Source organism: Anarhichas minor, unplaced genomic scaffold (genome assembly GCF_050575085.1).
Source record: "Anarhichas minor isolate MPS153535 unplaced genomic scaffold, ASM5057508v1 ptg000073l, whole genome shotgun sequence".
NCBI classification, from domain to species: domain Eukaryota; kingdom Metazoa; phylum Chordata; class Actinopteri; order Perciformes; family Anarhichadidae; genus Anarhichas; species Anarhichas minor.
This window is the reverse complement of record NW_027466519.1, coordinates 6,644,455-6,656,895: the sequence shown is the minus strand read 5'-3', so window position 1 is coordinate 6,656,895 and position 12,441 is coordinate 6,644,455. Positions and strand designations below refer to the sequence as shown.

Genomic DNA, 12,441 nt, shown 5'->3' with positions numbered 1-12,441 from the left:
TCAGTGTCAGTACTTGTGTAGTGACCCAGCACGGAGACATACGTCAGTGAAAAACACAGTCAGGGATGATATCAATCTCTCCCCCTCTCTCCCTCGGTCCAGAGCGGAACCTGAACCCCAAGGCGGCCTGTCTGAAGCGTCGCGAGGAGGAGAAGGGCAACGTGTCATCGGACGGGGCTTCCCTCTCACTGGCCGCCGCGCACCACGCCATGAGCGACGCCTCCAACCCCCTGGGACAAATGTAAGACGCAGCAACATCTCCCCCCCCCCCCCCCCCCCCCCCGAATGGTCAGAAGGTTTCACTTAGTCACTAATCTGCTGTTGTACCTTTAACTTAAAACCAAAGAATTCAGAAACCAGACCAGAAACTTCAAGCAATCAGTTTGTTAAATCACTTGGCAAACTAAACATTCCTTCAATGACAATAAGTTGAGGTTAATAGAATATATGCTTCATTATCACATTTGGGCTCCCAATCACTGAATTGGAAAAGGACGTTCCTGCTTTCAGGGTCAAAATATGGGCAAGTTATCGTTTGTTTGATACAAATTAATTTGATGTCTGTGTACTTTTGAGACATTAGTTTCCTGCTGAACAGAATTATAGTCACAAAAACAAACTTTAAAGATATGTGTTATATAACCATTTATATCATCAAACCAACCAATCAATTTGCTCATTGGTAACCATTCTAAACTTTAAATTCACTGATGAAAATATATCATTATTTTGTCTTCTGACTTTTTTTTAAATAGTTTTTACTGTCACTCTCATGCAGGGGAGAAATAAAAGGTTTAAATTGACACAGGCAACATGTAGACCAAATACTTCCATCTCTTGAACAAATTTGGAGAAGTGCGTCGTTCAGCTCCTGGTGGTTAATATCTGGCAGAGCTGCCGATCTTTCAGTTGTCTAAAGTCAGAGGCCACAACTTGAGTTTCTGTCTAGTCTGGGTACATTTTAACAACAGATTGGCAGTAAGTGTGATTTTTAAGTGTGACTGTATGTGTGTCTGTCGCTGTTCTTTGCTCTGCTACTTTAGAAATGTTGAGTTGTGGAACAGGTCGACTGTTTCATTGAGCTTGTATCACGATGTTCTGTAGTCTTGAGGTACCAAAGGTCCTCGATAAGCAGCAGGAGTGACCGAAGTCAGTCAGACTTTCTTATCTGCAAAAGCTTTACAGTGAAAGAAATGAAGTAAAGGCTTTTCTTCTTTATACAATGGGGGGGGGGGGGTAAATACGTAATAAATACGTACAGATTTATCTGGGTCCAAAATATTTTAAAGCTGCTTTGTTTCCTAAAGATGTACATTCTTACTAAGAGTTAGGACCAAGTCATGACGCAGTCATGTAAAGGGAACAGTGGGCGGAGGGGTGTTTATGTGGTTGCAATCTGCAACCACACCACTAGATCCTACGCACTGTCCCTTTAAGTGTGACCGACCAGAATGTGATGAGATTTGCTGTGAATATTCATGGTCGCCAGAGGATATATGCTAATGATTTGGTCAGTGCAGAATTTTACTCTGGCATCACTTTCCGGCCAAAATGTCCACAATCATTTATTTCAGTTGACAAATAATGGCGATTAGTGACAGAATTGTCTAGATCTTTATTTTAAGGAAAATAACCCCCAAAAAGATATTTAAGGACCCTGGAATTTAATGAGCACAGTCATGCTCCCCAGAACATGTTCCCTTTCTATTCTGACACTTCATGAGCTTTTCCTCTTGACTGCATAAACTTGAGTACTTGTGCCTCCTAACCCCCCCCCCCCTCTTCTTTTATCTTCTCTTTGTCTCCAGGTCCAAGGTGCCAGAGTTCATCAAGATGATGAGTGACCACTTCCTCTGACAGCGTTTCCATGACAACCCGGCAATCGATCGACCCCCCCCCCCTCCCCCCCCACCCCGATCTCTGGATCTCCGGATCTCCGGCCTGACCACTCAGATCAGCCTCTCTCTCTCTCCTCTCGTCTGTCTCTTATCCTCCTCCTCACCTCCGTCTCCTTCTTCTGTCGAGAACACGAACTGCAGAGTCACAGTAGATGCTTTGGTCACCGAGTGAACTGGATGCTGCTTTGTGGAGACGTTGAGCTGTAACACCGGCTGCTACAAAAGTGGCGGTTTGTGGGAGCTTTTGACACAAAGTGACAGCAATGGACAAGTCTTTGCGATCACATCATCCAAGAAATTCTTCTTCTTGTACTACTTGTTTTATCAGCACTCCCAGTTGTAAAGAACAAAATGGTTCTATATATATATAGTATATATGAGAAAAGGAAAACATGACAAAAAACTTGTTAAAAGAGTGCGACAGGACGCGGGCGGTGAGGAGGGTACGGGTTGTGGAGGGTTGTTCAGAACGGAGCGAAACATATCACAAAGTGTTTTAAAGAGTTTTCCTTTCTTTTTTTAAAGCAACATTGCGCAGCTGTCGTTGGATGCAGCTCCGGCGCGTCTCTGACTGAATGGCAATCTTAACGCCACACTGTGGATGAAGCTGTGCCTGATCTCCTCTTGGATGCAAACCAGTCACATAGATACACACGGAGAAGCGAAGCGAAACAAACAAAAACAAAAAATGTCAAGAAGTATCACAGAAGCAAGCTGCCCACTCACACGTCCCCTTACGAGCCACACCTTTCCACAGATCAAAGTATACATTTAAAAGAAAGAAGACATGAGGTGCCGAGTCATTCGAACAAACCAATTAAGTTCTCAAGCGCTTTTTGACGATCATAGATGCCGAGAGAAAAACGGGGCTCAACAGGAAAAACGGGGGCAACCCGTTCTTCCCCTTCTAATGCATTCCCTCTTAACCTGCAAACATTCACAGTAGATTGTGTGAAGAAAAATCTCAACCTCTTTGTGTATTTCTATTAGTGTTTTATGCTAACGGCCGCGTTAACTTTGTTAGCAAGTGGCTAAATTGTGCGAACTGCTAACTCTTTAGTGTGATCACATACAAAAGCCTGGAGAGTTGTACCTAGATGGCCCGTGTGTATCGACTGGGAGGAAGAGAACACTTCAAGAATCAATCATTGAATCAGTTAATCAATCAATCAGTGAATGACTCCAGAGGGACTGAGGTGTTTCAATTATTGAGGCTAGAATTACAGAAGAGAAGCATGAAGGAAGAATCATGCAGTAATGAAAACGTGTACTTCTAAGGAAAGACTTTTCTCGACACCTTCATTTGAGATTGTTATTGTGGGTTTGTAGTGCGAATGCAAACATGACGACAGAAAGATCCCGAAGCGGAGTCCTTTGTCAGATATTCATCAGCATGCCCACAGGTCAGAGCACGCAGGAGTTCTAATCGGCGTCCAGGCCTTGGCTGAAGTCTGAGGATTGCTGGGCAGATGGTTGGGAGGACGGACAGATGACACACAGGGGAAGAGGGCCGCACTCAGCACTGAAGTGAATTCTATTCCATGTTTCAGCACATTCCCCGAATTACGATCACTTGAATCGAGTGGTCCGGATGTCCCCGAAGGCCTGAGCTATGAGAGTTTGGGAGTCGTTGAAGGGTAAGGGGAAAGGATTTAAGTGGGCCAACATCCTTAGGAGCTAGAGATAGAGGCAGAGGAGGAAGGAGCTCGTGGTCTGCATGATGGCACCGCTGCAGGGGAAGCAAGGGAGCAATCATCACGGTGAGGGGTGTGTACTTTTCTTCTGGGGGCCAAGCAGCAGTAGTCAAAGCATTCGTGTGTTGGACTCATTTGGTTCGCCCATTTCCTGGTTTAGTATCTGAATCCCTAACCTGCACACCGGACTACCCTGCCCTGAGTAAATACCTTGGGGGACTTTCTGATTGACCACTTGATGCTAGCTGGGTGTTGCTGGGACCATTAGCTGCTACACACTTCATTGGCCTTGCAATCCTCTAGGGATGTTGATGTCTGGCAACATGTGGAACTGTCCTCTGTTCTGCATTGCATTGTAGAGACTAAAGCCTCACATCTAGTAATGACCTAGGGTTCAGACATTCTGATTACCTTGGTCTGCTCAATATACATGAAAATTAAAATCATATTTGAATCAAATGACACCAGATCAGTACTTACCCTGGTTCCTGGTGTATAAGTTTGGAAGAACATTGACTTGGGAGTGATACAGGATCGGGACAAAACGGGATGTGGCAGTGACAAAAGTCATGACCGGGACCTTTGAGGAATAAATACATCCAGACCAGATAGGGCAGGAAGAAGATGGTAGTGTTTATTGCATTGCTATGCATCAATGTCTACTGATTGGAATATCTGCAAGGACGTTCATTGTTTTCTGGTGTCAATCTGAAAGTCCCCTTTCACCATCGCCCCAGTGTGAACCATCCTCAGTCCAGGCCTTTGTTTAATACCCGGTCCCAGTTCTGTCTTCTCTGCTGACCCTAGCCTTATGAGCCCTAAACCAGAGCCCCACCTAAGTGGTCCCACAGATGCAATTTGAAAATTCACATTTCTACCAATGTGCCTTTTTAGAGTTCATATCATTCGAGTTGCCAGAGGAGGACACGTACCTGGTCTTTTAATAGGATGCAAGCTTAGGGAAACCTGTTCTTAGTCGTTAGGTTCTATGCAGTCAGGTTTTTTACCAGACCTGGGAATTTAAAAAAAGCTAAAAAGGAAAAAAAAGTATTTTTTTGGATAAAAAAAAAAAAAAAAAACTAACCTGTATTTAATGTACTGTACGCTTATATGTAAGTAGACAGCGTGATCTGGCTTGGAGCCAATGAGGCAGACGCTTGATTTAGCAAGATGAGCCCCCGCCCCCTCCTCCCCCTCAAGTTCTCCAGAACCCCAAAACCCTTCCTGGTCCTGCCCCAGCCCTGTTTCCATGGTGAACTACGCGTCTCTTCTTGTATTATAGCTTATCAGCTTTTTATCAATATTTGATCGGCTTGTCCGTAAGCCAATGTAGTCTTCAGTACAAAGTGTGTGGTCGTATGTTGTAAAACAGATTTTCTTTTCTCTCTCCCTCTCTCTCTCTCTTGCTTTTTTAAGAAGACTCTTTTCTCTTATTACTTTTTCTTTGTCTGTTCTGGTTTACATGTATATTATAGAAAATGTAAAAAAACAAACAAAAAAAATTTGCGGTCTGACAGCGTTGTTCTCTGTCGATGGTCATTTTGACGCGGTTACACTCCTACCCAATCAACAGGAAGGCACGGAAACTGGAAAAGAATCTATTTGAGTAAATCAATCTATATATAACTGTACAAAAAAGTATATACAATATATAAGGAGGGTGCCCTTTTCTGTTATTTTTTTATTTTCTGTTTGCTTGGGGAGGACTTATTTTCTCAAAGACTGAACAGGCAGAAGTTGGCGAGGCCCCTCAGTGGCCCCTCAGTGTTATCAATGACAACACACTCTGACTAGTACGGCACCCTGCGCAGGACAAAACGGCTCCACTCACTGCTCTCTATCCAAGGCAACAACACACAGACGTTTGTAAATTGTATGCAACAAAATGGCAAACTTTACCATTATTTTGAAATTGTGTATGTAAAAGTTATATTTTTACATGTAGACTGTTGTTACTTTGTGTTTTAGAAATATGTTGTATCGGTTTTTTTGTTAAAATATGAAAACGTAAAATTCAGTGTGTGTTGAAAAAATGTGTCACATTGAAAATGTAGTGAGGTAAAAGGTTCAGAATATTTTTTTTTTTTAATTTTTCAAAATTATGTTTATATCTGTGGGAAACATTTTGAGGGTTCGAGGAATCAGAAATCATAAAAGATATATGATATTGGTTTAATTCTCCATGCCTCATGACATTACCATTTTTAAATGTATTTTTTGCAGAGAAACATGTAAATAGTCATAAAACATCTTCTGTGGGGTGAGGACTTGCCGGTCATGGGCGATGATGATGATGATGATGAACTTGTTTGATTTTTCTTAGCTTCAGTCCTGTTTGTGGTCGACCATCTGAGTGTAAGTCACATGAACCTCTGAGCTCACACCGTCAGAGCCGGAGGAACAAAAGACCCAAAACAAATACATGTTCCATTAAATGCTGATTCATCAAAACAAAGGATACCACAACTCAAAGGTATACTACCTTCTTTTGCTAAATGCAAAAATGTGTAACAAATAGAAATTGGTTATAAAATAATACTAATCTTTTTAGTCGGAAACTGTTTTAGGGTAGTATCACAAAATCTATGATTTTATGTTTAGTTACATAAATTATGACAAACACGTAACTGAGGAACCCAAAGAGTTAACAACAAGCCGACTCTGACTCCTGTGCATTGGTTCTCTTCAGGACGGGTTGTACATGTTGATTAAATGAAACACCCTCAGCACTTGATTCAAGATTAATATATGAACATTTAGTAAAAGATTGGAATGTCTCTAATATAAAGAAGCAGGTCGTCAGCAAACAATCTTATCAGCTATTTTCCCAAAAAGATATCGGATCATGTGCAGGGCAGGTTCAGTCATTAGTTTTCAGTGTTTGCCATTAAAATTGAGCTTTTTGTCAAAAAGAAGAGCTGCTTTGAATTGGACCTAAAGGTTAAACACTAGGATTGAATCTGTCAGTGTCAGTGCTAAATGTATTTTTTGCGTAATGTTATTTTTGCGATGCTTCATTTGGTATTTTCTCTTTGTTGTATAATCAAGTCATCTCCTGAATTACAGTATCTTCATCTTTATGTTACCCCTGATGTTTCTATTAGCGTTCCTTTTCCCTCCTTGTTGTACATACACACCTCATTTCTCTTTTTCAGTGACTGTGCCATGAGCTTTGTAAGCTGTTAACTCTGTACCAGGTTTACTACAATAATGAGTTGAATTCAAAATGGCCGCTCCTGTCCTTTGTTTTCCCTGCAATGTCAGAACCAGGAAGCATTTCTCTCTTCTCTCATCAGAGCTTACCCATCTAAATACACCTGTGTATACTTCAGGCACGAACACCAACCGACATCAGTAGGACAGCCAATCTGCTACATTTATATCATTCTAAATTCAATCATTACAAATCACTTCAAACATGTTATACAAATGACCAGTCTGGATGCTAACATATCGTTCCTCTGAAAGAAAGAAGATGATCAAATGAACAGTGAAGGAAGGTGTTTTCATTTCTTCAACCTCCACATAACAGACGATGTAAGTCGTCCACTGCCAAAAGAAAGAACTATAAACGCCTGCCAATATCTCTGTTTGCCTAACATTTCATTTAAGGCATTGCATATTTTTCCAGTTTCATATTCATGAATAAGTAAAAAGTATTTTTTTCTGAACCATCTTACATTATTCTTGGGACACAAGCTTATTAAACCTCACGCGTATTTTACTTTTATTAAATAAGTTCGTTGAAGGAATTGACGTTCACAGGATTCTCTAAACGGACGACCATGAAAAGAAACTAGAAGGGCACTCAGAGCCCCCTTCAGCACCAAGTGCCCTCTCTTGCAATAGTAATGAAAATATAATAAGTATCCGCCCCATGATTCTGATCCGCTCCAAAATGTAAATGTTCTTTCTTGTCCCATGCTACACCCTTCAACCAAGTGTGAGAATGGAGCCACGAGGTTCCCGGGATCCTGCTGAAAGACAAACTGAAGACAGAACCTCCTGAGCAGAGGAAATAAACCGACCGACAAACTATTTGATACATTTTGAGATTATATTTATGTTAGGGTCCTAATGAGCTCTGTTTTATAAAGTTGTATTTCAAATGTATTAAATCATGTGCTATTATTAGTGCTCAGTGAGCCACAGTCAATACTAGCAGTTTCAAATCAATACATTTTTGACATTTAACATTTCAGTAAATTCTGGATTTTGCTTATTGTTGACATTTTTTACAGTAAGCGGCATGTTTTTTTCCGGTGGTTATTCCCTACCATACATTCTCTCGAGTCGGATCAGTTTCATTTCTGTGCGTCCGTTGTAGAGGTAGGTCCAGGATGTGTTAGCCAAGCTTAGCACAGAGAATGCAAGGAGGGAAAACTGTTTGCCTAACTCCGAGAAAAAATAGACCTTCCAACAATTTCCAAGCCCTCTGATTTACATGTTTAGCTAACAAGCTAGTCACCAATTCATCCGAGAGTCCACTGGGTTTTGTGGTCGGTAGAGTGCCGGGTAGAACTCAAACCTGGCAACACAACAAAGAGCTTCAATGCTAACCGCTGGTAAAACCACAGTGTCTCATTTTAACATTTCTATTTCTACAGCTATCCAATAAACACGTGAACAAGACAGACGTGGAGGTGATGCGGATTTTCAACACAACTTAGAAATGTGTCGGTAATGTTGTGAATGTATTTGAGATGATGGATGGCTAACGTACAGTTTCTTGGAAAAGTTCAGAATTTGATTGCAGCAAATCTGCACAGCTGTTTCTGTCTCATCCCAGCTTGGGACCACTTTTATGAACCAGGATACGGCCCCACATTTTAAAAAGTAAAAGAGCGATATAATATAATTTAGCAATGACAGGGAAGAAGTTATTTAAAATCATTTAAAATTTCCACATAGATTACAGGACACTGGACTTTCCAACATCCCAATGAAGATCAAACACAAATACACAAATGGACACGAGGTTATGTGGACTCATCCTCTTACTCAGTTCATCATGTTCTCTCTTTGTCATTTTCAAAGACATGCTTCATTTTCAGTATTAACATCATGAGGTGAAGGTGAAAATATATGAACTGTGGCCTTTTTTCTTTCTTCTTGTTCCTTGTGATGCAATTCAGTGATGAGATGGAAAAGAACAACATACACAGAATGACCCTGTAATCAGTGCCTGGGCTTTTTGTTAAAGCTTCCTCTGTCGAGTGCTCTTTTGCTATGGATTAGACTTAGTGCACCCTATTATATGAGCAAATTTAAAGTTAATCTGTCATAAATTAAAATATATTTGGCTTATTGTTTTGCAGGGGCAATCCTTTTATATCGTGAATACTGAAAAGAATAAGTAAAGAAAAAAACATTCAGATTACTGTACGAGAACAGAATAACTACAATAAAATATTCCACTTTTTTGGAAATGCTCTAAAAATCAATGATGAATTTGTTACTTTATTGTATTATATTTAAAGATGTTTTATTTGAACCACGTGTTCAAATGAAAACACCTGTGAGGTTTCCTGTGTGACGGGTCACAATAAGAGGCCACAGTGGGGGGACGTCCCATCCCAGCCGGCAAACAGATGACAATACAAAATATCAGAAAAAAATAAAAAAAAGTTACACTTTTCCCCCAGTGTTTGGCTGAGTGCCTCGAATCTGTATTCCATTGTATTTTTCTACACTTCCATTTTCTTAATTATTTCTGGTTGTATTCTTTTACTTTTTACTTTTGATTATTATTGTCCTTATGGTTGCTGGTATTGTTGATGTTGTTATTATTATTACACTGTTTGTATTGCAGATCAGTGGAGGTGTTGGGGGAACAGGTTCTCTTGGGTTTCTGTGCTGAGGGTTTTATTCTTTCTCGTACCAGCCCAGCAGTCGGCTGTTTGTTGCCTGTTGGTTCCCATCTTGTCGTGATTCAATGAGGTTCATGTTCATGACCGTTCTGTAGCAATAAATGTGCCATTTTTATAATGCAGCGCTTTGAGCGCGTCTTTCTTTTCATTCCGTACAGCGGGGGGGGGGGAGGGGGGAGGGGGGAGGAAGGCGTAGAGTAGGAAGATATCATTAGAAGTTTAATTCATTTTGTGAACGTTTTTCCTCTTAAATGAAACAAAAAGAGTAACGTATATAAAAAATAAACTGAGCAGCAAGAGATCCAAGAACCGGCTGGTTGCAACTGTGGACTTCCTTGCCTTTGTTGGGCTATTAAGATAAGTCTATTAAGATAACTTTACTGCAGCTGTTAAGGCTCGCGTCACCTCTGACCACTACAATCTGATCAGTTCGTGCTTGAGTCCAAGTTTGTGTCAAATTTGAAGAAAGTCCCTCCAGGCGTTCTTGAGATATTGCGTTAGAAATTGTACTTTGTTGCTGGCCAACACTGTAACATTTTTTAAAGTGACAGAGTAGAACAGGATTAATTTCCTGTCTAGCCCCAGGTCTTATTAAACCAAGTCTAAAACATGACGATATGTTTTGAATATACAGTAACACCAGTGGCGGGCCGTGCATTTTATACCTGGGCCTTCTGTGCTGTCCTGCTGAGCTACGGTTATTTGCTTCTAATACGTGTATTGTAACAATACACGTATTCGTATTAAACCGTTCGGTACGAGGCTTACGAACCGAACAATACGTTTGAATAATACTAGTGCGTTTGGAAAATGCAGAAGCTTAAATTGTGGGAAATATAATGTTTTCGGTGGACTGCACTCACGTAACAGATAAATCAGGCTGGCCCACTGACCAATCACGGCGCACGTTAATGCAGACGTACTTAGGAGGCTACCTCCTAAGAAATAGGGGCTGAAACTGATTGGATAAGAGCTCTCCTTAAAACAAGCTGCAGGCTGGAAGCAGAGCAACAGAGGAAGATAGGAGCTGTGCAATGAGAAAATAAGCTAATGGGGAAAAAAATGTATAATACATGTAGTGTATTTGTGAAAAATGATTCAATTATAAAAGAGCTATAACTTTGTGATTCTGTTTATATATATATATATATATATATATATATATATATATATATATATATATATATATATATATATATATAAAGACTAAAGCTGCTCAAATAAATGTAAAATGTACAACAGGTTCCTCTCAATTGTACTGTAGAAGAAGTATAAAATGGCAGAAAATGGACACAGCCAAGTTAAGAGTCCTCAGTTGATGTAGCATTGCACTCCGGTAACATCGTTACACTCACAATGGACTAATACAGCAAAATCGAGTGACATCACTTGTAGAAATGCATCAAACTTCACACAGCTCCCTCTGGAGCCACAGAGGTATTTATACATCTTTTTTTCACATATGCAGTAGTACTCTCCAATGCCTGTAATCAGACATTGATGTAAAATCATAAATAGGTCTCCCTCTTCCCCAAAAGTACCTCAAAATAGTACTGGGTGAATATTCTTATTAGTTTTCCATGACTGAAAGGAGAACTATGTTGAAAGCTGGAAAGTCTGTTGACACATTTTTTTAAACTGATGACATTCTTTATTTCGTTTGGTGTGTTCACTTCATATTTGTGTTGGTTTAGCTAGCGATAGAGATTTAGCTCAAACATAACCCTTCATAGAGCACACGACATGGAGCGACAGCAAGAGAAGGGACTTTTCTTTTAGTTTATCCTGAAGACAGCCTGATTTATGCGAGACTCGTCTGCGAGGGTCATGAGAAAATTCCACACGGCAAAGTGACTCCACTAACCAGCATGCTGCTGGCTGTCTGAAGCCCGGTAGCTGAAAAATAAGATGGATGAAAGCAGCGGGAAGTCGGTGACTGTTTAGCCCACATACTCACAGAGACCTGGATCCATCGTTCATCCCGGATCAAGCTGCAGTTGACTGGCGGACAGCAGGACACAGAGCAGGACTCCGGTGGAACCAACTGAATTCCGTTGTGCTTCCCTGTGTTGCATAATGACAATAAATAATCCTTGAATCCATAAATATCTGTATTGTGAGCATAGAACATAACACTCAGTTTCCTCCCACAGTCCAAAGACCTGAAGGTGAATTGAAGATTCAAAGTGTCCCGTTGGTGTGAGTGGTGTGAATGCGAGTGTCAGCCCTGTGATGACACTTGACGCTAATATAAATTATTAAATGTGTTTACAGGCTTTTTGCTGGAACAAGCAGGGACAGGTTACACGTTGCGTCATGATGAGCGCAAAGGGTTCTTCAGGTGAAGTTAGGATGACTCTTCGTTTTGACTCATCAAGGTGGTTCCATCCGTCTCTGCTTGCAGGCTGCAGTGAGTTCACCAATATTTCTATGATAGATTTTTTCTTTAGCTGATTGTTTCACTTCCACAAACCACATCCAGCTTAATCCGCTGATGATCCAATGAAGATTTTTTTTACTGCTTTAAGACCTTATTGCATCCTTTGATATATTTCTATGCGGACGACTCAGATCTATTTCTTATTTCATTCCAACAACGTGAGCAGAAGGCTAAACTATTAGCAACATTTTCTTTTTTCATGTCTGAAATGCTTTGCCGATTTATTGGGGATAAGTCTATCTTACCTTTTCTGAAGAGACGTGAACACACATCTGCATTTCTAGAAGAACCAATAGGAACACCCTCTATCTGATATGACCTGTGATTGGCCCGACATCTCCTGTCATGGGCTATATTCTCTAAAGCCTGAAAACAGAGCCCAGAGGAGGTGCAGAAGTCTATTACGATATGATGAAAAGGTTTATGGAATCTTTGCCCATTGACGCCAAAACTAAACTGCATACTCCAGCTTTATATCCCACTGTAGAAATCTAGATGTCATCTGTGACCACAAGCTTCATTTGACCACCATGTGAAGT

General features: G+C 40.6%; 1 protein-coding gene across 5 annotated transcripts in view; it reads left to right on the top strand.

Annotated features, from left to right (window-relative positions):
* tcf4 (transcription factor 4) overlaps positions 1-9,584 on the top strand; it is a 212,568-nt gene extending 202,984 nt beyond the window's left edge. For 4 of the 5 annotated variants that reach the window (XM_076079918.1, XM_076079917.1, XM_076079916.1 and 1 more), the window contains 2 exons: positions 103-241; positions 1,809-9,584. In XM_076079918.1, coding sequence (XP_075936033.1) covers positions 103-241; positions 1,809-1,857 — 188 coding nt within the window. In that variant the 3' untranslated portion in view covers positions 1,858-9,584. Of the gene's footprint in view, positions 1-102; positions 246-1,808 lie in introns of those variants that run through there. The other variant, XM_076079919.1, reaches the window with a different exon arrangement.
* The last annotated feature ends 2,857 nt before the right edge of the window (positions 9,585-12,441 follow it).